The sequence below is a fragment of the Peromyscus leucopus genome, chromosome 18 (genome assembly GCF_004664715.2).
Source record: "Peromyscus leucopus breed LL Stock chromosome 18, UCI_PerLeu_2.1, whole genome shotgun sequence".
Lineage (NCBI taxonomy): Eukaryota > Metazoa > Chordata > Mammalia > Rodentia > Cricetidae > Peromyscus > Peromyscus leucopus.
Genome location: NC_051078.1, coordinates 13,180,850 through 13,202,479, shown reverse-complemented (window position 1 = coordinate 13,202,479; position 21,630 = coordinate 13,180,850). Strand labels below are relative to the sequence as shown.

General features: G+C 46.0%; 1 protein-coding gene and 1 pseudogene across 1 annotated transcript; both read right to left on the bottom strand.

The window, feature by feature from the left end:
- Positions 1-5,570: 5,570 nt before the first annotated feature.
- Positions 5,571-7,502, bottom strand: LOC114699055 (annotated as a pseudogene).
- Positions 7,503-8,599: 1,097 nt separating this feature from the next.
- Positions 8,600-18,975, bottom strand: Yeats4 (YEATS domain containing 4). The gene is made up of 7 exons (XM_028877934.2): positions 18,754-18,975; positions 15,091-15,210; positions 14,291-14,357; positions 14,101-14,195; positions 11,404-11,496; positions 11,094-11,181; positions 8,600-9,351 (listed from the first exon to the last, which is right to left on the bottom strand). Exons 1-7 carry the CDS (start codon positions 18,802-18,804, stop codon positions 9,182-9,184), a joined length of 684 nt encoding a protein of 227 aa, XP_028733767.1. The 5' UTR covers positions 18,805-18,975; the 3' UTR covers positions 8,600-9,181.
- Positions 18,976-21,630: the final 2,655 nt, after the last annotated feature.

Here is a 21,630-nt window from a genome sequence, read left to right as displayed (position 1 = left end):
TACATTATGCTTTGATGCTGTTAGCAGAACAGTGGGGTTTGTTTAAGCCAATCTTGTCGCCAATGTGCCAGTAACTCATTGCATTATCATCATTATGATGGCTATGACATCACTGGGAATGCTCTAGCTACATTGTAATCTTAAGGGATACCATACTATAATGCAGTCCAGTGTTAACCAAAATGCTACTATCTAACACAACTGCATTTCCTGACACTAAGTGATAGCTTGCAACTATGGAACACATAGAATTTGTGAACACTTAAATTAGACACATTAGCCAGGCGTGGTGGTACACACCTTCAATCCTAGCACTTGGGAGACAGAGGCAGGCAGATCTTTGTGAATTCAGAGCTAGCCTGGTTTATATATCAAGTTTCAAGCTGGCCAGGGCTATCTAGTAAGATCCTGGCTCGGAAAAAAAAAAAAAAAAAAAAAAAATGGAGAGGAGGAGAGAGGTCTCAGCAGTTAACGGTCCCAACACCCATCTGTGACTCCAAGTTTTGGTTCCACGAGCACCTCAGTGCACATATCATTTGTGCAGGCAAGCACTCCTCCACACAAAATTATTAAAGGGAATATCAATACCAAATAGCAGCTTCAAAGCCAACTCAGGAGACCAGTTCCCGAGAACCTTGCCTTCCGGCTTCCTGACCCCCCCTGTCCGATTGCTGTTCCTTCCGTAGGTGAAGCTGTGCTTGGGATCACAGCCGTCTATGGCTTTAGAAGTGCTCATTCTCTTTTCTTTGTGAATGCCGTAGACACCGTAAGACTGGGCGGCGTTGTCATTTGCGGGGAAAACATCCCCCACGGTCTCGTGTTTGCCAACACTCAGCCCCAGGCTAGTGGGACTGTTTCGGGGAGGGTCGGGAGTCTTTGGGAGGTAGGTAGGACCTACCTAGAAGAAGTGTGTCCTGCTTGCCAGGTCTTGAGGTTTATAGCCCAGCCCCGCTTCTCACCCCGGTCAGGGGAGATGTGGACAGGCAGTCTCTTTTCTCTCCCACCACCGGGAGCCGTCAGTTGTTTGTGCTGCCATGTGTTTCTCACCCTGACAACCTGGTACCTTCAGACCTGGAGCCAGTGTAAATCCTTCCTCCCTGAAGTTTTCCGTCAGCATGATCACCGCAATTAAAAGGGAATGAACACAGGTGCAATTTCTCAGAGTTGGCTTCCCAACTCACTTAAGACATTCTTCCTTGCCACTCCATTGATATCCTATGAAACTACTGGTAACAAACGTTTCCTTGAAAAAGAAAGCCATGGAAATATAAAGGCGAGCAAACCCATCCCTGATGCCACCGGTCAGGAACTAACCATCCATTGACCGCCCATCAGTCTGGCTCTGACATTCAGGTCTATTTAGACAGCTATACGTTTTTCTAGTTTATGTGACTTGAAGTTTACTATGGGGATGCCAATCCTGCTAGATGAGAAAAGCAAAGATTCCCGCAGCTGTGGTTTGATATAGGACTGTGGGAAGGTTTCATTTAAATGGCCCTCTCCTTTAAGCAAGGGATACCGCTCAGTGAGAAACGTAGTCGACCAGGATCCATGAACGTGAGTATTGCATAAACTGGGCACAGTGGCACATACCTGTATCCCAGCCAGCACATGGGAGGTGGAGGAGAGAAAGTCAGAAATTCAAGGCTGTCCTCAGCTACATAGAAAGTCTGAAACCAGCTGGGCTATATGAGAACCCATCTTACTTTTTTTTTTTTAATTCATTTCCTTCCTTCCTTCCTTCCTTCCTTCCTTCCTTCCTTCCTTCCTTCCTTCCTTCCTTCCTTCCTTTCTTCCTTCTTTCCTTCCTTCCTTCCTTCCTTCTTCTTTTCTTTTTTTTTTTTTTTCTCGAGACAGGGTTTCTCTGTGTAGTTTTGGAGCCTGTCCTGGATCTCGCTCTGTAGCCCAGGCTGGCCTTGAACTCACAGAGATCCACCTGGCTCTGCCTCCTGAGTGCTGGGATTGAAGGTGTGCGAAAGCAACTTGTAAAGGACTTATTGGGCATCGGTCACAACCTATACCATCAGGGGAGGCACAGGCGAGAACTCAAGGCAGGAGCCTGGAGGTGGTAGGTGAAGCAGAGGCCATGGCGGAACACTGCTTTCTGGCCCACTCCCAAGCTGATGCTCAGCTTTCTTTCTTATACAGCCCAGCCCCACCTGCTCACAGACGGCACCGCCCACGGTGGGCTGGGCCCTTTTCCAGCCATTAGTAGTCAAGAGAATGCCTTGGCTTGTCCACAGGCTGCTCCGATGAAAGCAATTCTTCAACTGAGATTTTTTTTTCCTTCCAAGGCGACTCTAGTTTGTGTGGCTTTGGTAAGAGCTGGCCGGCACAGGCATTTTGTGCAACGCCTCTCTGTGCATCCTCAGCACCGTCTTTGGCCATCTATCTGGACCCTGTGCTGTCCAGGCTGTGGCCCCACGTATGTGGTCCCAACAGAACGTCTTCTTTAGTTACTGCTGTGCACACACAGCTTAGGGAATAGCTGGTCGGTCATTCCAGGTCTCACCATGGATGCTAATGAGGTTTTGCCTTTGAAACAGAGTCCCATGTACCCCAGGTGGGCCTCAAATTCCACACGTGGCTGAAGGTAATCCTTGAGCTGCTGACCCTCCTCCCTCACCTCTGTGCTCTGCAAGTCCAGTTCATGCAGTGTCACCAAAGTGGTTATTTCTCTATTTTTCTTTTATTTATTGTTTTGACGTGGTCTCACTGTGTAGCCTTGGCTAACCTGGAACCTACTGGAACCTACTGTATCAGTGGTTCTCAACCTTCCTAAAACTGTGGTGACCCCAACCATACAATTATTTTCAAACTATGTAGACCAGGCTGGCCTCGAACTCACAGAGATCCGCCTGCCTCTGCCTCCTGAGTGCTGGGATGAAAGGCGTAGGCCACCACTGCCCTGCTATTTTTTGTTCTTCTTTACAAATGTATTATATTTGTGTGTGTGTGTGTGTGTGTGTGTGTGTGTGTGTGTGTGTGTGTGTGTGTGTACAGCCTGCAGGACTCAATGCTCTCCTTCCATCACGTGGGTCCCAGGGATGGGACTCAGGGTGTGGAGCTTGGTGGCCAGTGCCTTTACTCACTGAGCCATCCCGAAAGCCCTTGGACTGGAGTATTTCCATTCTCATTCCAACTCTTCTGAGGCCTATATGCATTTTCTCTGAAAGATATTGCAAAAAACTATAGTAGTAGTGTGTAATTGTATAGAAGCCACAAGGCCTAAGACTCAGGCTTGTTATTTTTAAGGAGATGGGAGGAAGAGAGTGGATTGATTCTGAAGTACAGAATCTGCCAACCATTGGAGAGAGTTATAAGATGCTCAGAAAAGGTAAATGTATAGACAGGAAGGTGAGTGATGCTGGCCCGGAGCCGAAGGTGGATGGGCGGTGACTGCACACAGGCACAAAGTTTCTTTTAGAGGCAATGAAAATATTCTAAAATTAGGCTGTGGTAACGGTTGTATATGATTCTAAACTTACTACAAGATCCCCGAGTTGTACATCAAGTGGGTGATATTTATGGTGCATGTGCTGGTTTGCTGGGGCTGATGAAACATCTCACGCTGGGTGGCGTAAACAACACTGATTTATTCTTATGCAACGCTGGAGGCAGAAAGGCTGAGATCAAAGTGCCAGCAGGACCCACTCCCTGGAAGGCTGTGAGGGAAGCCTGCCCTGGGTCTCTCTGGGTATGCAGACATCTCCATCATCCTGTTTCCTGTTTCCAATTCCTCTTCCTTCTCTTCTTCCTCCTCTTCCTTTTTTCTCCTCCCTCCTCTTCCTCCCCTTCCTCCTTTTTCTTACTGCTTGTTGTTGTTTTGAGATGGGATCTTACTGTGTAGCCCAGGCTGACCTCGAACCTCCCACCTCAGCCTTCCAATTGCTGCAGTTAAAAGTATACTACCATGTCCAGCTTTTTAAAGGGCACTAGCCTGCAGGGTGTGGTGGCACACTTTTAATCCTATCACTTGGGAGGCATAGATAGGTTTGTGAGTTTGAGGCTAGCCTGGTCTACATAGCCAGCTCCAGGTCAGTCAGGGCTATATTGTAAGACCCTGTCTCAAAAGCAAACTAACTAAATAAAGACACCAGTTATACTGAATTAGATCCCACTTTAATGTAATGACCCCACTTTAGCTTAATTACATATTTAAATGCTTAATCTTCACATATAATTACATTCGGAGGTACTGGGGGCTAGGGATTCAACACACAAGTCTTGGAGGGGGATACAAGTCAGCTCGAAACAATATATAAATCAAATTCCAATGAAGCCCCTTGAAAAATGACGCACTTAACTTTTTGCATTCTAAGTTCTATGCCCCGTTCTTGACATACATCATCTTATTTGCTCTTTTATGAGGTCACTATAATTATGCCCACTTTAAGTATGAACAAAGCAAGGCACAGAGGAGCTAAGTAACTTGCCTGGGGTCACAAAGCCAGCCACAGGGGCATGGTTCAGACTTTGAAGTCCCACTCCAGAGCCCACACTTTGAATCCCTCCGCCAAACACTCTTCCCCAAGCACACAGCCACCTCAGCCCTAAGATGGGCAACAATAGTGGCTGCTGATAATCCCCGAAGATGACAATGGCTGGGACTGACTTACTAATGCCCTAAATCCAAACTAAAGAGGAGGGTCCCATGATACGAGCGCGGCCATAGGACCCATCTCTGTGAGTGAGGTTTGTAATTCTCAGCTGAGAAGCCTGTGCCGGAGAGATGCTGTCGACCACAGATAACTGGTGCTGTGTGCCAGGATGGGGGTTCATGATGGAGGAAGACTGAAATAGGCCATGACTTATGCTTCAGGAATGTTCTAATGTAAGTGACTGCAGAGTATCCAGATATTTTATCTAGAAGTAACTTAATACAGTCCAGAGCTCAGCATAGGCATGTAGGCTTTGAGTGGCTAGCATAAAACATTGCTTAAAACCATGGATAAGCAAGAATTCCTTAAAAGCTGGTTTAGGGTAGACACTTGGAGAATTTTTAAAAAGTTACCCTTCAGATGTGATAATACAAACCTGTGCTCCCAGCCTCTTGGGAGGCTGAGACAAGAGGGTCAGGAGGGTTCAAGGCTATTCTTTGCTACTTATCGTGTTCCAGGCCAGTCTGGATTACATGAGCTCCTGTCTCTAGCAAAACAAAACTCGAAATAATTAATAAAATAAATAAACATTAATAGACTAAATGGAGGAAGAAGATATGCTGAAAGGGACTGAGCTAGTCAGCAGGACTGGAAAAAGAGGAAGGAAGGGAGGGAGGGAGGGGGGGAGGGAGACAGGCAGCTAGGTGTGGCGGCTCACACCTGCAATTGTGGGAGACCCCCATCTCAAAAACAAACAAACAAACAAACAAACAAACAAACCGACCCTCCAAAGGATGCTAACTAAGGGTCAGATAAACTTCGAACACTGAAGGTGGGCGCCCAAGGGAAGAAAGAAGCCGATGCTTTCGGGGATGTCTAAAGAGGTTAGGAAGCAAATTCCTTATGATAAAAACGCTCCTCAGTGCCCACGAAAGGGTAAGAGCAAGTCTCTGGCAACATTACATTGGAAAAAAAAAATCAACCAGTATACTTGTGCTTCATAACGCCTTTATTTATTTGTTTATTTAACATCTATTTATTTTCTGTGTGCGTGCTTGCGCGCAGGTCAGAGGACAACACGTGGGGGTTGGCTCTCTCTTTCTACAATGTATGTGGTCCTAGAGATTGGACTCAGCGAGTCAGTTTGATTCATCCACTAAGCCATCCCACAGGCTCTAGCAATCCCTTTTTTAGGTAAAGTAGCTTGGAGTAATCTGTAATCTAGTCCACTGGGGACATTGCCCAGGGCCCAGCGGCAAACTCTGAGTTCCATGGGAAAGCACAGATCGCCCTCTTGTGGTCAACACGTCTCGGTGCATTTCTATTCTAGAGAAACTGAAATACAAACAAGCCCTTGGGCCAAGCCTGGCTGGCTGGGTGCCTAACTTATATGCGGCCTGTGAGTATATATGCATGCGTGTGTGCATGCGTGCGTGCGTGCGTGCATGTGTGTGTATTCATTCATTTATTATATATATAGTTTTCAATATTAAAAGAAATGAAGGAAAATATTTTGACATGAAAAATTTCGTTATTCAAGTTTTGTCAATAAAGCCACTTTTATTGGATAGTTATACTCATTTGCTGTGCGGAACTGCCTTCACACAATAGCAGAGATAGTTACTCTCTGGGTCTCTTCAAAAAAAGTTCCTGCATCCTTAACTCAAAAGATGGAGCACAATCGGGCGGTGGTGGTGCATACTTTTAATCCCAGCACTCCGGAGGCAGAGGCAGGCAGATCTTTGAGTTCGAGGCCAGCCTGGGCTACAGAGTGAGATCCAGGACAGCCAGGGCTGTTACACAGAGAAACCCCACCTTGAAAACTGAACCAAACCAAATCGACCAAGGGCAGGAAGGAAAGTCCTGGGACTGGGCTGATTTGTAGAGGTATAAAACGTGGGCTGGAGAGATGGCTTAGTGGTTAGAAGTACTGGAGACTATTCCCGAGGACCCAGCTTCTATTTCTAGCACCCACGTGGTAGCTCACAACCATCTGGAACTCCAGTCCGAGGAGACCCAACACCCTCTTCTGGCCCCCAAAGGCACCTGGCACACAAGTGATGCACATACCTACAAACGGGCACATGCCTACAAATAAAAATAACAACTTAAGTAGCTTTGCTAGTCTTCAAGCCTCAACGAGACAAACACATGTGTGGCATATCCTAAAGTCTTAGGTGTAGGAACAATCCCAGGAGACCGCAGTCCAAAGCAGGAGGAAGCGCAGAGCCAGACTGGGCTTTGGCACAGGCCTCTTCAACATCTTCTGGCAATGGTGTCTAGGTGCACGTGAGGCATCTTTGGGATTTGGAAAACTGTTAGTGCCAATTTTAGGCGTGCCAGACGTGAAGAGGGATAGCCACAAAGATCCCCCCGAGCATGAGTTGCTTCATCAGAGAAGGGTTTTTTGTTTGCTTGTCTAACATTATTTTTCTTGGGAATATTTATAACAGCGCAGTGAAACTAAGTTCCCGAGACAATGGATGTCATTAATTTAGGTGCCGTTGGCTTATTATATAAAAGGGAGACATGGACATTATTTACACGATGAAATAGTTCAGAATGTCGGCGGGTTGGGCAGCTTCCTAAGACACCATTTCAACAGGGATTTTACTCCACATACTTCCCAAGAATGTCAGCGTCTCCGAGTCAAAAATAATCGCGTTTGTCTAGAACCACTTTGGTGCCTCTGTGGTCTGGGAGGACTTTGTCTCCAACTTTCTCACTAACAGCTTGGCTCTCGCAGCCTTTCCTTAGGGCCTGACGCCATGGTTACTGCTGTTGTCTGAGATTGTTCCGGAACCACAGGCCACCTTTGGTTACACTCTTAGCTGCCCTCCTTTCGACCAATGTTTTGTCCAAGAGTGGAAGAGACTCTCTGAAAGCTCGTCCCGCCGTCCGTCACTGGAGCTGCCCCGGCTTGGGTGGACTCTGCACTCACACCACCGCTGCAAGAAGTCTTTTTGGTCTTTATAAAAAAAGATTAATGTGGGGCTGGAGAGATGGCCCAGCAGTTACAAGCATCTGGCTGTTCAATTCTCAGTGGCCACATGGTGGCGCACATCTGTACTGAGATCTGGCGCCCTCTTCTGGCCTGCAGGTGTACATGCAGACAGAACCCTGTATACATAATAAACAAACTTTAAAAAAATAAAGATTTGTGTGTATGAGTGTTTTGGACTCATGTATGTATTTGTACCACATGCATGCCTGGTACACATGCCTGTGGAGGTCAGAAGAGGGTGTTGGAACTCCCGGAACTGGAGTGACAATTGGTTGTGAGTCACCATATGGGTGCTGAGGATTAACCCCGGGTCCTTTGCAAGAGTAACCAAGTGCTCTTCACCACTGAGCGGCCGGCCTCTCTGGGATTGTAGAGATGCCTCTGGCCCACCACTTCCTTCTCTTCAGAGCGCTCTTGCCCAGTTTTCAGTGGAGCCATCTATTACTGACACTTTTGTGGTACAAGCCTTTCACCCCAGAATTTGAATGACTGAGGCAGGCACATCTGTGGGTTCAAAGCCATCCAGGCCTACATACTGAGACCCTGTCTCAAAACAAAACATGCCCAGACTTCAACCGCCCGTTTCTAGGTTAGGATTGAGGTGGTTCCCTCCAGTTCACCACGACACACTGAGAAACACAGAGCTTACCCCGATATTCAGGAAAGGGCCTGGCTCTTCAGTCTCTCACCCACATCACTTCCGGGTCACTTCTGTGAACAACTATGTTTCAGTCTAGGTGTTAGAAGGAAATGTCCCCATGAGTCCCCACCCCTGGCTGAGTGGACAGATGATGGCCTCAGGGGGAGGGAGTCAATTTTCTTTAAGGATGTCAGGATTCCACTCCCAGACGTATATGGAGAGCACAAACTGGAGTTGATGGGTTAAAGTCAAAATGAAAAAGGACGTGAAGCTGGGCAGGGAGGTCGGGGTGGATCTGGGAGGAGCTAAGGGTGAATACGATCAAAATGCATTGTATGAAATTTTCAAACAAAACCAAACAAAAACACCCAAATATTTATTTAAAATTACAAGGTGGAAAAGTGAGTGGCGAGGTCACAGGAGGCAGACAAAAGAGCAGTAAACTACATTTACTGAATACTTACCAGACACATCATATACAAAAGAGGCAGAATGGGCCCGGTAAGAACCTGAAGAATTAGATACACACACCAATTCTACCTAGTACTGACACACACACTAATTCCGCCTAGTGGAGAAGTATAAACTGTACAAGTTAGACTTTATAACAAAATTCTGATGTCTGCCTAAAGGAAAATAAACCACATACAGTCCAATTTAAAAACCAAAAACAAAACTTTAAAAGTTGTGCTTAACATCATGGAATGCTATCCGCAGCAGCTCTTAGAACCCGGTGGATCCCCAGGGAAGAGGCTTGAGCAGTCTGAGTGCTGGGACTGCACTGCTGAGACACCCAGGCCGGCGATCTCACGCACACGCAGCTCCTCCAGGCCACACCACAGCGTCGTCTCCTCCAGGGGACACCACAGCGTTGTCCGCACCGAGTCCTTGCTCCTGCGGAGCCGCCTGCTTCCGGCTACACCGACTACCAGCCCCTTAAATGTCTTTTGTCTGATCATCTTCTTCGAGTTTTCTGATTTCATTTTTTAAACAATTTATAGTTTCACGACTTGCTTTTAATCTTTCCTTAAGCTCTGCAATTTCAAAGCTTGTTTTTTTCTTGGCAGCTTCTAATTTTTCTCTGGTTTTCACTTCAAGTTCTGCAACTGAAGAAAAAGACTTGAGCAGAGAATTCCTCCTTCTTATGTTAAGATGCCCCACAGAAGAACAAACAGCGCTTCGTAATGCCACTGTTTGCAGGATGAGAGAGAGGTGGGCAATTTAAGATACAGAACATGGAACAAGGTGGGCTGAGAGGGAAGGAGTCTAAACTCCCAACAGAGGCTCCAAGTTGTTTTCTGGAAAAACGAAACTGCAGCTACTCACAGCTAAGGCTTCGAGATATCATTTCTTTGCTTTCCTCTAGATACATATTACTTTGGACTAAGGAGCATACAAACCCAAGAAATGCCAGTGAACCAGACAAAGATATTCTTAACTAATGCAAAGCAATTTACATAGCAAAATCATACCACCAAAATAAGCCTCTAGCTTTTTTCCCAGAAAACCAAACCAAAACTGTTTAAATTTGAAATCTCACTCTGCTAGCCATGACACATTTCTACACTCACTTCTTCACATGACATAAATTATAATGGCAGAGACCTCGTTATTTGTTGAGCAGACTGTGTGTGGTGTGTGCACGTGTGTGTGCAGGCCGAGATCAGCTTCAGGAGTGCTCCTCCGCCGTTCTCCACCTCACTGTTCTGAACCTGGCGCTCACGGACCGGGCAAGAACAGTGGCCAGCAAGCCCCAGTGACCGCCCTGTCCCTGTATGCCCTGCTGTCAGACTGTAGGCACAGAGACCGTAGACACCACATCCAGCGTTTCACAGAGGTACTGGGATTCAAACTCGGGTCCTTGTGCACAAGTACCTACCTCACCAACCCGGCCACTTCCCCAGCCCCGTTCAGATCTTAAATGAACCAATGTGTAGGAAGTCCCTAGAACACTGTGTGATCTATAAAACACTTTACTAACTATTATTACGACTATTAAGGTTGGCAAAAGAACATTAGTATTTAAAAATGTCCAGAGGCTGGTGATGTAGCTTGTGGCAGAGTATGATTAGGTGGCGTGCTGGATTCAACCCCCAGCAATGCAAAAGCAAAACTTTTAGCTGGATACATTAAAAATTACCAAATAAATGTCTTAACTACAAAATGAGATACAGCCACTTAAATATGCTAGCTGGCTAGTATGGTACGGTCTTGACAATTAAAACGCCTGCCTGGCCGGGTGGTGGTGGCACACGCCTTTAATCCCAGCACTCGGGAGGCAGAGCAAGGCGGATCTCTGTGAGTTCGAGGCCAGCCTGGGCTACCAAGTGAGTCCTAGGAAAGGCGCAAAGCTACACAGAGAAACCCTGTCTCAAAAAACCAAAAAAAGAAAAAAAAAAAAAAAAACAACTCCTGCTTGCAGCCAATGTCTCCATCTTGTGGAAGCCTTAGGTAACTGCTGCTCACAAGTACAGCTGTTCCACAAACATGATTCACTAACAGGCAGCAAGGTGGTACGGTGAAAAAAACCTAACTTTGAAATCACAAAGACTTGAGTTCAAACATATCCTCACCCCCTATGAGCTAAATCCAGCTATTTCTAAGTCCCCTTCATTTCTTCTACTGTATGACAGTTAAACCTAGGCATTTCTCATAGGCTTGAGGATTAAGAGAGCATCTATCACCTAGAAATGTACAGGGAATTAGTGACCGCTCTCCTTCATTTAGCTTATTAATGTCATCTCTGGTAACATACAGCTTGTTTTATTAACTCCTACGGAATTTACCTTTAAAAAAAAGCCACTAATAACCAATTCTCGCGCCACTTAGAACACATGGAGGCACTTACACTCTGTCTCGTGTTTATAGGCTCCTAATGTCAGCTGACGAGATGTTGTTAACAGCTGCTGCATCATTGCTGTTGGGTCTTGAAATATCTTAAGGGATAAAATGAGAAAAAAACCCAGTAACTCCAAAGGTCTCCAACTTAAGAGCTCTTAAAACTCACTGTAAGAGTGGCGAGAATGCTGGGCAGGTAAAGCTGCCAGGCCTCGTGACCTGAGTTCAGTCCCTGAAAGGAGAGAACCACCTGCCCAAAGCTGGACTTTGACCCCCACCGTGACTGAATGCTCTGGAAAGGCCCTCCTATGGAGTCTTACCATTTCATCGTAGAATTCCGAAACCACCGTCTTTTTCCCCAGCATTGCATTGGTGTCTGACTGGAACAGCTTTAGTAAGTGGTACAGAGTCACCTGTGAGACAGACAGGTGTCATGCAGTCAGCGATCCCATCAGCACCAGGAAGCAGCCCTACAGTCGGGCAGCCCTTCCCCGCCCTCCTTGGGCTTCTGAGACCCTCCAGGCCGGCCTCAAACTCGCTGTGCAGCAGAAGGTAGGCTGTGAACGCTCATCTCACGCCTCCCTTCTCAATGCTGGGATTCCAAGCATGTGCCAGCAGGCCTGGCTGACCCTGTCGGTTCTCTAGCTGAATTACGGGACGGAATTAATAAATACAGCACGTTCCCGATCTTGCTTCAGTTGTAACTTAGGGGGCAAATCACCCAAACTTCCTGTCCTTTATTTTCCACCAGGTATCCCGTCGTCTGTCCACACTCCAGAGGTGAGGTGGGGTCTACACAAGCATCTGGAGAGTAACTATCCCAACCATCACACAGAAAGCTATGTATGGGGATTTTAATCGTTCTCGGTGAACATTAGGGTTTACAAACTGACTTGAGAACAAGGATTTGCCACTGGGTATGGTGATATTGTGTTCCCCAAAATATTGTGCACTCAAACTTATCTAGGGTCAGAGAACAGAACAGCCACAAGATATAGAGGCCAGAAAATGGTGGCGTACACGCCTTTAATCCTAGCATTCCAGAGGCAGAAATCCATCTGGATCTCTGTGAGTTCAAAGCCACAATGGAAACAGCCAGGCATGGTGACACATGCCTTTAATCCCAGGAAGTGATGGCAGAAAGCAGAAAGGTATATAAGGTGTGAAAACCAGGAACTAGAGCCTGGTTAAGCTTTAGGCTTTCGAGAAGCAGTTCAGCTGAAATCCATTCAGATGAGGACACAGAGGCTTCCAGTCTGAGGAAACAGGATCAGCTGAGGAACTGGCAAGGTGAGGAAGCTGTGGCTTGTTCTGCTTCTCTGATCTTCCAGCATTCACCCCAATACCTGGCTTCAGGTTTACTTTTATTAATAAGACCTTCTAAGATTCATGCTACATCCCAGCATTTGGGAGGCCGAGGCAGGAGTGTTCCTGAGTTCTATGTCAGCAGCCTGGTTGCAGAATGAGACTGTGGGAGGCGGGGAGGTAGTTTTCTAAAGGAATAACCAATACTGAATCTCCAGTGGGTGCAAGATCCTCCACTAGGGGCGTAACACCAGTCGGCAGGCGACTTCTCTGCCAAGGGCACCCTGCCTGTGAGCTCAGGTGCACTGGGGCCCCGGGAGAAGCTCTGTGCTGAAGCCTTTTCCTCCCAACAGAAGAGCTGGCAAAGCTGCACAGCCACGGTGAACCGTTCCCACCAATCCAGAGGCCACACAACTCCCCACAAGGCTAGCTCACACCACTGTAAGCAAACAGGACTCTTCCAAACAATCACAAAATAGGGCGTGTACTCTGAAGAGGAAAATGAACAGATATGTGCCACTCAATTTAAACAAACAAAATCAACTTACAGATGTCTGCCTTCTCTGGATGGGACTTAGCCAGTGGAAACACCCTACCTTCAAAGGGCACTTTCCAGACTCAGACTACAGCTCAGTAGTACAAGGCTCTGGGTTTTATCCTGGCTTGGGGTGGGATGGAGAAAGGGAGAAGGCAAATCCCCAGAGGATTACTAAAACAACAGCAGACCATCTTAAATGAGAATATGAGTTACGTGGGTCACATAAAGATGTATTTGATCATTTCTGGGACAGACAAACGTTGCAGAGACTCTACAACCTGACAACACAGGGATGGAAACCTTGTGAGCACACCACACATACAAATAAATAAATGTAAGAAAGTTTTTTTTTTTTGAAAAAAGAGAGAAGGCCATGGGGTGGCCAGGCCTACTGACCTTCCTTTCTTGCTGGATACCAAGACAAGAGATGGCATTGAAGGTGATGTCATGACAGACAATGAGCAAGGCCTGTGGGGGTCTACATCCATAGGGAAGGTGCCCTATACATCCAGAAGGGCCCACATCCCATTGGGCCTGGCTGACTCTGACTCCCGAATCACCTGGTTTTGGGCAGGCAGGACTTCCTGGTTTTTGGAGACAAGGTTTCTCTGTATAACAGTCCTAGCCTGTCCTGGAACTCACTCTGTAGACCATGTTGGCCTTGAACTCATAGAGATCACCTGCCTCTGCCTGGAATTAAAGGCGTATGTGCGTGTATGCGCCACCACTGCCCCGTGAATTTTATGAGAAGTCACCTGTAGGCCAGCCAACAAGTCAATGTGGAGCGGCAAATAACCTTTGACTCCTGTCTGCACCTCCCGAGTGCTGGATTTGCTGGGGTTTCCCACCACGCCCATTTTTAATTCTTCCATCTTTCTGTTTCTGTTACAGGGTCTTAGTCTGTGGCCCGGGCTGGCCTGGGCCACTAGGGTTGTAAGAACTGATCACATGCAGTTTTGCTAGGACTCAGCCACCCCCTCCCCCTCCAACAATCTCAGTTTCTTTCTAAACAGAAAGAGCCTAAATAACACGGGAAATTTTAACTTGCGGCAGGATCACTAGGACTTCAGGTCCACGGAGATCATCTGAGCAAACCCCAGCTCCTCAGTAAGTATTCCATGTGCACATTCACTAAATGTCCTGTTTTCTACTGGCAAGGGTTAACGTTACTCACAGGTCTTTCATTAGGGTCAATGAAGAATATTTTGATGATTATTTCAAATTCACCCCATCCAGTTTCAGTAATTTCATAGGGAGGCTTGGTAACGACTAGAGAGGGAGGAAAGAGAAACAATCGTAATTCCCGACTTCGTTCTTGCTCCTTTCATACTTATGCAGACGACGACCCGAGACCTGGGACACACCTCTTAAAGGATTGCCATAGCTTTCATGTAGTTTAAACTGGATTTTCTTCACATACGCTGACATATCCTAAAACAGAGAGGGATCAGTTCTCCAGTGGAAACACACTTAGCACATGCACACAGTTTTATAAAGTATGCTTCCCTTCGAAGTTTACAGAACATAATTAAAACAGAACAGGAGTTAGCTGGCACAGTGAGACACGCCTGTAATCCTAGCTAAGGAAGGATGACGAAGGTCGAGGGTGGCCTGGGCAACTTGGCTAGACCCCACTTCAGAACGAAATGTTTAAAAAGGCAGGGATGTAGTTCAGGAAGCATGCTTGGTTTCTTCTCCCAAACACAGCAAACAAAACAAAAGCCAGTGATGATATGTGTACACGTGTGGGTGGATGTGTGTACGTGTGTGTGAGCATGAACATGCATGAGCATGTGCATGTAGGTGCCCAAGGAGGCCAGAGGCTCTGGACTTCCTGGGGCTGCAATTACGGGCACTTGTGAGCTGCCCTCTACGGGTGCTGGGTCCGAACTCAAGTCCTCTGCATGAGCATTATTTGCTCTCAACTGCTGGGTCATCTCTCCAGCCCCTTATCTTAATCAGAAGACACTTTGAAAAACTCTTTCCATTCATTACACGAAGATAACAGTTTTGATTTTATTTTTTTTTTCAGATGGGGTAGGGGTGGGAATTCTGTAATGGGCCCACTTCATTCTTGGAAAGTTACTACACAGAATTTTATAATTTGCTGTCATGTAAACAAAATGCACTTCAAAAAATAGCCGCAGAAAAAACAAACACATACCTCATTTCTATATGGTTTTACATATACTGTCCACTGGTGGGTGTGTCCATCTTCTTCTCTTTTCTTCCCAAAATATCGGGCAACATTACCATAAACTATTGGCTTGACGATGGTAACCCCCTAAAAGAAAAGCAAGTTTAAAATCAGTAACTATTTTACCATCACCTGAATAGTGTGAGTACCCGCAGCTTGTTTTAGGAAACAGTGTCTAACTGCTTAAGGGTTTAGTTAGAACAGGGATCTCCTCAACCCATCTTCACACTCATTTCATGTTAACACAAGAGCCAAGTAACAAATTAATCACAACCTTCCCATCTGAGCGCCTGGAGAGATGGTCCAGCAGCTGACACACTTGCTGCTCTTGCAGAGGAGTAGGTTCGGTTCCAGCACCCACACGGCAGGGCAGCTCACAGTGCCCCCTACTTGAAATGTTAGTGATTGTGTACATCTGTGTGCACATCTGTGTGCAGTACATGTGGAGCAGGGATGATCTGCAGGAGATTATCTTCCTTCTACCACGTATGTCCTAGGGCCTGAACTCAGATCATCAGGTTTGGCAAGTGCCATGGCTTGAAAGATGGCGTAAATGTTCTCATCTAAATCACCATGTAAGGCACATGAGTATTTGACTAAAGAAAAACAAAAAGTCTTCACAAACCTAAAAGCTAGAATACAGAATACAATTGCTAATTTGACTGGCATCACTTGCAGGTAAAGGTCTTTTAGATTAATCTATGGCTGTCTTTACCAAAGCCCAGCACAAAAACCAAGGACAGTCCACGAGAGCATTTTTGGGCTTACTGCTGAAAGCTTGGTCCCCAGCCGGGGGCACTGAGAGGTGACTGGATCATGAGGGCACTAACTTGTCAATGAATTAGTACATGAGGAGTCCACTGCTGAATGGCCTACTAGGAGGTGGGGCCCTGTGGGAGCAAGCAGGCCACTTGGGTTGGGTCTCCAAAAGGTCTATGTTGTTCTTGGCTCCCCCATCCCTTCCCCAGCTACGGAGATAAGCGGCTGTGCTCTGCCATGTGCGCCCTGCCATGATCTCCAGTCACGCCTCAAGCCTGTGACGGGCTAAAGGACCACAGGTAGAAAGAGACGAGGACAGGGGGGACAAACGGGGCGTTTTATACTCTGTGTTATAGACACATTTGTATTTCATGTAATAGAAAGGGACCTGCGTACGTTACTTAAATGCTTAGTATGTGCGTTGCTGATGGTTGGTTTGTTCTGATGGTTGGTTAAGTCCCCGTGGCCTAGATGCCCCTGGAAAAGGACAAGGTTGATACCAGCAGACTCTTACCTAGACTCAGCATTTCAAGAGGACAGGGAAGAGTGCAAGGGATGATAAGAAGAAAGATGGCTGACTACCTGACCAGAGGGGCAAAACTAAGCTCAAAATGATGGACTTCCTTTCTCCTGCTCCGCCTAGGCAGTGTATAGGGTGTTGATCTGCTGCCTTCTCCAACTGCTGGCTCTCTGAATAAAACAAACTTAAGGATCCAATTCCTGTTTCTGTTCACTGGCTTCCGTGGTGAGAGGCTGCACCAACTCAGGCGGTCTGGATTACGAAACCTCTGAAGCATAGAGCCTAAATGAACTGTTCTCCTTTAAAATGGTTCCTGTCTGGTGTTTTGTTACTAATCAACACAATGTGTTTAAAATACATTACCCAAGACACAGCTACAACTAGAAAGTAGAACTCTCAATTCCAAATGCTTAGGAAGAGACTTGAAAAATGGAATTAAGTATAAATGTTACAATGAATATTAATGGATGCAAGTATGGCAAAAGAGTGACTTACAAATGGAATTAAGTATAAAAGTTACAATAAATATGAATGGACACAAATATGGCAAAAATAGTAAATGTGGCACCTGGATGCTTGAAGCATGGTAGTTGATGGCCAGCAGCACATCTGCTACAGCTGTGCTCAGGTCGAGGATGTTTTCATCATTTCTGATTGATGTAAAGGCTGTACAGCTAGGTTATGATGGAAAACTGATATTAAAAATACCAAGTCTTACACAGAGATCTGAGAGTAACTGTCCAAAAACAGAAACATCCAAAGGACAAAGAGCACGTCAGTGTAGCAAACAGTAAAGAAAGAAAAAGGAAGCCAGTCAGACAGTTGACTGAATCAAACCTGTCCGTCTACACTTAATTCTGGGTCAGTGAGATGACTCAGTAGACAAAGGTACCTGGTACTGTGCCTGATGACCAGAGTGTGGTCCCCAGGACTCCTAAAAGCTATCCTCTGCCCTCTACACCCATGCTGTTGCAAGCATGTACCCACATAAACAAACAAACAATGTAATAAAAATGTTTTAAAGTGAATTCAAGAGAAGGCAAGCAGCTTTTAGGTGAGCCTGACCATCATGGCAAGTACAACTGACAGCACAGAGACCACCACAGACACGGCCTCAGGTTCAAGGCCTCACTGAACCGAGTACAAGGGTGCAGATCCGGTAAGCAAACAATATACAGGTGGTTTTGGTGGTGCAAGGAATTGTCCATTTGTCAGTAATGGAAAGGGGCTCACTCATGACTGGACATAAATCTCCTGGTCGAGATTTATCTATACTGGAAAAAAAAGAACTCTAAGAGCACACAGTAGTCAGCAAAGAGAAACAAGTGTCCAATTTTAAAGCCGTGCATGACCACTCTTGGAGTTTGAGGACTGCAGGTTTAACTTTCTCAAGTTATCCTGGACTAACATTAGAAATTTCCAGAACCTAACATGCACAAAGTAGAGAAAAGTTTTCACATTAACCCTTTGCTCTGCCATCACTTCAAAATTGGCTCAAATCTTTACCGAAAGGTTAGGCAAATGTACACCTCCACGAAGCCTCTTATGCCAACATGAACAAAATCTGGCATTTCTTCCTCCTATTACATTCCAGTGGCTTTAAGACCGCTGAGAAATTCTCACTTTAGATTCAATATTAAAACAGCTATGGATGCATGGACACTATGATTAAGGTAATCTAAACATAATAGGAAGCTGATAAAGATAAAAAAAAAAAAACTAAGTAGACGGTGTAAAAGTAATTTCTTTTGAGAAAAATAACTCCCGTGATGGATTTGTAAGTAGGAGTTAAAGGGGGAGGCGAATCAGGAACCAGCTGATCCTGCCTTTAAAAATTAACCAGGGGGATGTAGGAAGATGGGAGGGTTGCGAGCTGGAGAGATGGTACACTGGGCAAAGACGCCCGCAGCGCGAGCTGGGGGACCCGAGACTGACACCCAGGGCCCCCTCCCACATGGTGACATCAGAGAAACGACGCCTGCAAGCGGTCCTCTGACCGCTACCCCCCTATCCATCACACACGTACGATGCTAAAATAAACGTGTGGGAACTAAATGTCACAATCTCCAACACTACGGGGGAGACACCCGTTCACTAAACGCGAACGCCGCTAAGTGCTCCTGGGATGACTTCGGGAATGACAACCCTGGGCGATTCTCTCTAACCAACAAGGCTCGGCCACAGACCGTCCAAGCCAACCCCGGAACCTTTGTTTATCGGCGGGACGGAAGGGAGGGGGCGAGGGGACTCGGGGGGCCAATGAGCGCCGAGCGGCGCGGGGCCAGCCGGATGGGAGCCCGGGGGACCTCCCCTCCCCACAGCGCGCCGGCGCGCCGCGCCTGCGCACTGACCTTCACTCTCCCGCCGGAGTCAGGCCCAAATTCCGCCATTCTCTTGAACATATTGTCCCAGGGAAGGAGCCGCGGCCGCCAGGGAAAGAGCTCAGGCCGGCGGGGTCGCCGCTCCCCTCACCAGGCCCAGCCCGGGCCCCAGGGGTTCAGGCTGGAGCGGGGCGAGTCACTTGGGCGGCACGCGGCGGCGGCGGCGGCGGCGGCGGCGGCGGCGGGCGGACGGCCACCTCCTCCACACCCGCGGCGTCCGGCTCGGCCATTCAGCCCCGCGGTGGGAGAGCGGAGCGGAAGCAGCGGGGGAGACCGCGGCGCGTGCGCAGTGCGCGACGGCCTCAGGCGCGCGCACTGCGCATGCGCAGGGCTGCCGCTGCCGCCGCCGCGCCGGGAGACAGCCGGTCCGGGAATGGTCGAGTGGTAGAAGATCAATCGAAACTCACCACACCACCCACTTTCCAAAAGCCGTTACTATGAAAGACAGGTTTAAAGAAGCAAACGTTTCAAGAAGAACTCTGGGGGCTGGAGAGGTGGCTCCGCGGTGAAGAGCCCTGGGTGCTCTTCCGGAGGTCCCGAGTTCTGGGGGGATCCTCTGCTGGTGTGCAAGCGTACACGCCGGCAGAACACTACAGTAATAACTAAATACATTAAAAAAAAAAAAAAAGGAGAAGAACTCAGAAAACAGGAGCTCAGGAAACAATAAAACACGACCCGCAATGTGTAACTCACAGACAAAAGAAACTACCACATGCTTGTAACAAGTTTGATGCTACAATTAGAATGCTCTAATAAATCATTAGAGGGAAAATTGTATTAGGAAATAAAAATGTGATTGCACTAAGAACACATTTACTAGGAGAGCTAAGAGATGTTCTACGTGTACATGAGGCCCAGGGCAATGGCAAGAAGCCTCCTGGAGGGAGTGTGGCTGTTGGGGAAACAGAACACACTGCCCTGTCTTGGAGGTCAATAGGCTCAGCTCAGCGGAGGAGCCTGCTGCTTCTGAATGATGACCTCAGCTTCAGCAATAACCACTCAAAGTCCGTCTCAGGCAGAGACTGGACCTAAGCTAAGGGCTCCCATTTTTTCCCTTGTTTTTATTTTATTTTATTTTATTTTATTTTATTTTATTTTATTTTATTTTATTTTATTTTATTTTATTTTTTTGACTGTAGTTTCTTGAGACACTTGAAAATTCCTGCACAGGAATATTTTTTTGCTTGTATTGAATCAGATCTTTCCTCATTCTGTAGGCTGCCTTTTTATCTTATTGACAGTGTCCTTCACCTAACAGAAGCCTCTCAGTTTCAGGAGGTCCCATTTATTAATTGTTGCTCTCAGTGTCTGTGCTACTGGTGTTATATTTAGGACATGGTCATCTGTGCAAATGCTTTCAAGACTACTTCCTACTTTCTCTTCTCTCAGGGTCAGTGTTACTGGATTTATGTTGAGGTCTTTGATCCTCTTGGACTTGAGTTTTGTGCATGGAGATAGATATGGATTTATTTGCATTCTTTTACATGTAGATACCCAGTTATGCCAGCACCATTTGTCGAAGATGCTTTCTTTTTTCCATTGTATAATTTTGGCTTCTTTGTCAAAAATCAGTTGTTTGTAGGTGTGTGGATTAATGTCTGTTTTTATGCCAATACCAGCTGTTTTTATTATTTCAGCTCTATAGCAGAGCTTGAAGTCAGGGATGGTGATATCTCTGGAAGTTCCTTTATTGTATAGGATTGTTTTGACTATCCCAGGTTTTTTGTTTTTCCATATGAAGTTGAGAATTGTTCTTTCAAGGTCTGTGAAGAATTGTATTGGGATTTTGATGGGGATTGCATTGAATCTGAAGATTGCTTTTGATAAGACTGCCATTTTTACTATGTTGATCCAACCTATCCAAGAACATGAGAGATCTTCCCATTTTCTGATATCTTCTTCAATTTCTTTCTTCAAAGACTTAAAATTCTTGTCATACAGGTCTTTCATTGGTTTGATTAGAGTTACCCAAAGATATTTTATGTTATTTGTGGCTATTGTAAAGAATGATGTTTCTCTGATTTCTTTCTCAGCCCATTTATCATTTGTATATAGGAGGGATACTGATTTTTTTGAGTTTATCTCATATCCAGCCACATTACTGAAGGTATTTATCGGCTGTAGTAGTTCCTTGGTGAAATTTTTGGGTTCACTTATGCATACTATCATATCATCTGCAAATAGTGCAAGTATGACTTCTCCCTTTCCAATTTGTATCTCCTTTTGTTTCCTTATTGCTCTAGCTAGAACTTTGAGTACTATATTGAATAGGTATGGAGAGAATGGATAGCCTTGTCTTGTTTCTGATTTTAGTGGGATCGCTTTGAGTTTCTCTCCATTTAGTTTGATGTTGGCTGTCAGCTTGCTGTATATTTTGCCTTTATTATGTCTAGGTATGTTTCTTGTATCCCTGATCTCTCAAAGATCTTTATCATGAAGGGGTGTTGGATTTTGTCAAAGGCTTTTTCAGCATCTAATGAGATGATCATGTGGTTTTTTTCTTTCAGTTTGTTTATATGGTGGATTACATTGACAGATTTTTCATATGTTGAACCATCTCTGCATCTCTAGGATGAAGCCTACTTGATCATGGTGGATCTTTTTTTTTTTTTTTTTTTTAATGTGTTCGTGGATTCAGTTTGCTAGTATTTTACTGAGAATGTTAATACAATGTTAATGAGGGAGATTGGTCTATAATTCTCTTTCCTAGTTGCATCTTTATGTAGTTTGGGTATTAGGGTAACTGTAGCCTCGCAAAAAGAGTTTGGCAATGTTCCTTGTTTCTATTATTCGGAACAATTTCAGGAGTATTGGTATTACCTCTTCTTTGAAATTCTGGTAGAATAT